The sequence below is a fragment of the Coregonus lavaretus genome, assembly GCF_964263955.1.
Source record: "Coregonus lavaretus genome assembly, contig: HAP1_SCAFFOLD_891, whole genome shotgun sequence".
Lineage (NCBI taxonomy): Eukaryota > Metazoa > Chordata > Actinopteri > Salmoniformes > Salmonidae > Coregonus > Coregonus lavaretus.
Window position 1 is genome coordinate 123,947 of NW_028165241.1, and position 4,560 is coordinate 128,506.

The 4,560-nt window shown below is 44.4% G+C and overlaps 1 protein-coding gene across 1 annotated transcript; it reads right to left on the reverse strand.

Annotated features, from left to right (window-relative positions):
- Window positions 1-642: 642 nt before the first annotated feature.
- On the reverse strand, window positions 643-3,231 carry LOC311116074 (protein NLRC3-like; the record flags this gene model as incomplete). The annotated part of the gene is made up of 4 exons (XM_084191210.1): window positions 643-657; window positions 976-1,108; window positions 1,192-3,049; window positions 3,201-3,231. Coding segments are annotated over 4 exons (2,037 nt in total), but the record flags the coding sequence as incomplete, so codon positions are not given.
- Between the last annotated feature and the right edge of the window lie 1,329 nt (window positions 3,232-4,560).

Genomic DNA, 4,560 nt, shown 5'->3' on the forward strand with positions numbered 1-4,560 from the left:
CGGAGTCACTCACCACCTTCCGGAGTCATTTGAAACCCCACCTTTTTAAGGAATACCTGTGATAGGATAAAGTAATCCTTCTACCCCCCCCCCCCCCCCCAAATTGTAAAGTGGTTATCCCACTGGCTATAGGGTAAACGCACCAATTTGTGAGTCGCTCTGGCTAAGAGCGTCTGCTAAATGACGTTAATGTGCCCTTGAGCAAGGCACTTAACCCCAATTGCTCCTGTAAGTCGCTCTGGATAAGAGCGTCTGCTAAATGACTAAAATGTAAAATGTAAATGTATATCTGAATTCCCATTTATGTGAAATCCATAGATTAGGGCCTAATGAATTTATTTCAATTGACTGATTTCCTCATTTGAACTGTAACTCAGTAAAACCTTTGAAATGGTTGCATGTTGCATTTATATTTTTGTTCAGTATACAGTACATACATAATATATAAACACTCACAGTGGATACTGAAGATATTTAACTCACACTAGTGTCTGTATGTTGCAGAGTGGACTGGTTAGTCCAACACAGAGCAGCTCCACTCCTCTGTCTCCCAGGTCATTGTATCTGAGGTCCAGTTCTCTCAGGGGGGAGTTTGGTGTCTGCAGAGCTGAAGCCAGAGTCTCACAGGATTCATATGTGAGTTCACAGCGATCCAGTCTGGAGAGAGGAGATATAGTGATACACTGTTAAATATGCAAAGCTTTAAGAATAATGAGATGCATTAGGACAATAACAGAAGGACACATGATTAACCAATGGTAAAAAAATACTAACTCACTCAAGACATTTAACCTTAGTTTGATATATTTATCACATTTTATGTATGTTTCTGCATATTTACCAAGATGTTCAAATAATGTTAAAAACATACACATACTAACTACATACATAATATATAAACACTCACAGTGGGTACTGAAGATATTTAACTCACACTAGTGTCTGTATTTTGCAGAGTGGACTGGTTAGTCCAACACAGAGCAGCTCCACTCCTCTGTCTCCCAGGTCATTGTCGCTGAGGTCCAGTTCTCTCAGTGGGGAGTTTGGTGTCTGCAGAGCTGAGGCCAGAGTCTCACAGGATTCATATGTGAGTTCACAGCGATCCAGTCTGGAGAGAGGAGATCATCTGTTAGATATACACATCCTTCAGAATAATGATACTGTATACATCAACTCAATAACATAACTTACAGTGCTCTCTTGCATGTTTTCACTACCGGCATTAACCTCTGATAACCTTCCTCTGATGTGGTGTATGTCTTCAGGTCAAACTCCTCCAGCACCTCCTCTGACATCAGTAACAGGTAGGCCAGGGCTGAACATTGGTCAGGTTTTAGTCTTGTTTCTGAAAGAGTTCCTGATCGCAGGGAGGTTTGCATTTCTTCAACTAGAGAGTTGGCACCAAGTTCATTCAGACAGTGGAACAAGTTGATGATCCTTTCTGGTGAGGATTCCCTTTTGATCTTGTCTAAAAGGTACCTGACTGTTCTCTCAACTGTTTCCTCATTGCTCTGTGTTGTACTTCCTGTCTGTGTCAGAAGGCCTCGTAACAGATTCTGATTGGACTCCAGTGAGAGGCCCAGAAGGAAGCGGAGGAACAGGTCCAAGTGTCCATTCTCACTCTTCAAGGCCTGGTCCACTGCTCTCGTGTTTAAGTCATACAACGGGTCTGACTTCTTGTCTCTGTACTGTTGTGTGATGACATTTTGGAATAGGGTTGGAGTGCCTGAATCATCATCACCATCACTACTGACTGCTTTGGGGGGGGAAACATGTTCCTTCTTGTCCAGACATGATTCTAAAGCATGCACTGCTGCTAGAAACTCCTGCATGCTCAGATGCACAAAGCTGTAGACCTTGTCTTGGTACAGCTCAGATTCTTCTTTAAAGATCTCTGTACACAATGCTGAGTACTCTGATGCCTCTGTGACATCAAGGCCACACTCTCTCAGGTCCTCCTCATAGAAGATCAGGTTGCCCTTCTGCAGCTGTTGGAAAGCCAGCTCTGCCAGTTTCAGGATCATCTCTTTGTCTGACTGAGACAGTTCCTTTGGGTTTGTCTCTGTGGCTTTGTTGTACTTCTTGTTCTTCACAATGATTTGGATGAGCGTGAAGTGTGAGTACATCTGGGTCTGAGTTTTGGGGACTTCATCCTTCTCTGCCTCTTTCAGCATCATCTCAAGGACAGTGGCTGATATCCAACAGAAGACTGGCATGTGGCACATGATGTGGAGGCTCCTTGATGTCTTCATGTGTTTGATGATTTCATTGGCCAGATTCTGATCTGTGATTTTCTTCCTGAAGTACTCCTCCTTCTGTGGATCATTGAACCCTCGTACCTCTGTCACCTGGTCAACACACTCAGGAGGGATCTGATTGGCTGCTGCAGGCCGTGAGGTTATCCAGAGGAGAGCAGAGGGAAGCAGATTCCCCTTGATGAGGTTTGTCAGCAGCACGTCCACTGAGGTTGGCTTCGTGACATCACAGCACCTCTCATTGTTTTTGAAGTCTAGAGGAAGTCGACACTCATCCAGACCATCAAAAATGAAAACAGTTTTGGTTTCAGCATCTTCAATGCTGTCAATCTCTTTCAGCTCTGAGAAGTAGTGGGAAAGAAGTTGCATCAGACTGTATTGGTCCTTTTTCAGGTTCAGATCACGGAAAGGAAGAGGAAACATGAAATGAACGTCCTGATTTGCTTTTCCCTCTGCCCAGTCAAGGATGACCTTCTGCACAGAGACTGTTTTTCCAATGCCAGCGATTCCTTTTGTCAGCACAGTTCTGATAGGTTTGTCTTGTCCAGGTAAAGGGTTGAAGATGTCGTTGCATTTGATTGGTGTCTCTTGTGTGGTTTGTTTCTTGGATGCCATCTCTATCTGTCTCACCTCATGTTCATTATTGACCCATCCACTTCCACCCTCTGTGATGTAGAGCTCTGTGTAGCTGTCCTTTAACAGACTTCCATGGTGTCCAATTCCTTCAGATATGTGTTGATACTTGTGTTTCAGTTTAGCCTTAATGTCTTGTTGGACTGTCAGAAGAGTTTGACCTGTAGGAAAACAATGAGAGTTGGGACTCATAAGTGCATGTGTGTGTGTGTGTGTGTGTGTGTGTGTGTGTGTGTGTGTGTGTGTGTGTGTGTGTGTTTTAGAGGGGCCTTTGTCCCGTTCTTTGTAATATTGTATGAAACACAGTCTTACTTCTTCTGTCCAGAAGGTTGTATGTGATCTTTAATGCATCCTCACTGTCCAAACTCTCCACTTCCTTATTGTCATCTGGTAATGGTTCCTGGCTGAAAGCAGGTGGCTGATCACTCTTCATTGATAGCAGGCTGGGGGCAGGTGACTCTGCTCTGGGCTTCTGGACACTGAACAAAACAGGGAGGCAGATCACCTCATCAATATCTCATCAATACCTCATCTACATCATTTCAACAAGTGTATAGCTGAACTCATAGAAGTCCTGATGTTTCTTTATAAAGCTACAGTCTGCAATTGGTAAATCTGTTTTTGGCCTTTTAAATGAATGATATAGGCCTACATTTGATGTAATTTGTGAACACTTTTCTCTTCATTAGTTTTATATCTTTAAGAGAACTGTATATTTTACAATTAATCTCTTACCTCTTAGAACTGGTGTCTTGAGTCATTTTAGAGGCAGTGGTCCCCTCCTCTCTCTCCCCAGAGAGACTCATTTTAGAGGCAGTGGTCCCCTCCTCTGTCTCCCCAGAGAGACTCATTTTAGAGGCAGTGGTCCCCTCCTCTCTCTCCCCAGAGAGACTCATTTTAGAGGCAGTGGTCTCCTCCTCTCTCTCCCCAGAGAGACTCATTGTAGAGGCAGTGGTCCCCTCCTCTCTCTCCCCAGAGAGACTCATTGTAGAGGCAGTGGTCCCCTCCTCTCTCTCCCCAGAGAGACTCATTTTAGAGGCAGTGGTCTCCTCCTCTCTCTCCCCAGAGAGACTCATTTTAGAGGCAGTGGTCCCCTCCTCTCTCTCCCCAGAGAGACTCATTGTAGAGGCAGTGGTCCCCTCCTCTCTCTCCCCAGAGAGACTCATTTTAGAGGCAGTGGTCTCCTCCTCTCTCTCCCCAGAGAGACTCATTTTAGAGGCAGTGGTCCCCTCCTCTCTCTCCCCAGAGAGACTCATTTTAGAGTCACTGCTCACCTAGCTACAATAAGAAATAACAGAACAGTCAATATTTCCGAACATTAACAATGACAACACTTTTACTGTCTGTGGTCAAAGTTCAAACAGAGACTTCATGTTGCATTTAAACATGCACAGTTAATTTGATTTGATTTGACTTGGATCCCCATTAGCTGACTCCATAACAACAGCTAGTCTACATGGTTGGATCCCCATTAACTGACTCCATAACAACAGCTAGTCTACCTGGTTGGATCTCCATTAGCTGACTCCATAACAACAGCTGGTCTACCTGGTAGGATCCCCATTAGCTGCCTCCATAACAACAGCTAGTCTACCTGGTTGGATCCCCATTAGCTGACTCCATAACAACAGCTAGTCTACCTGGTTGGATCCCCATTAGCTGACTCCATAAC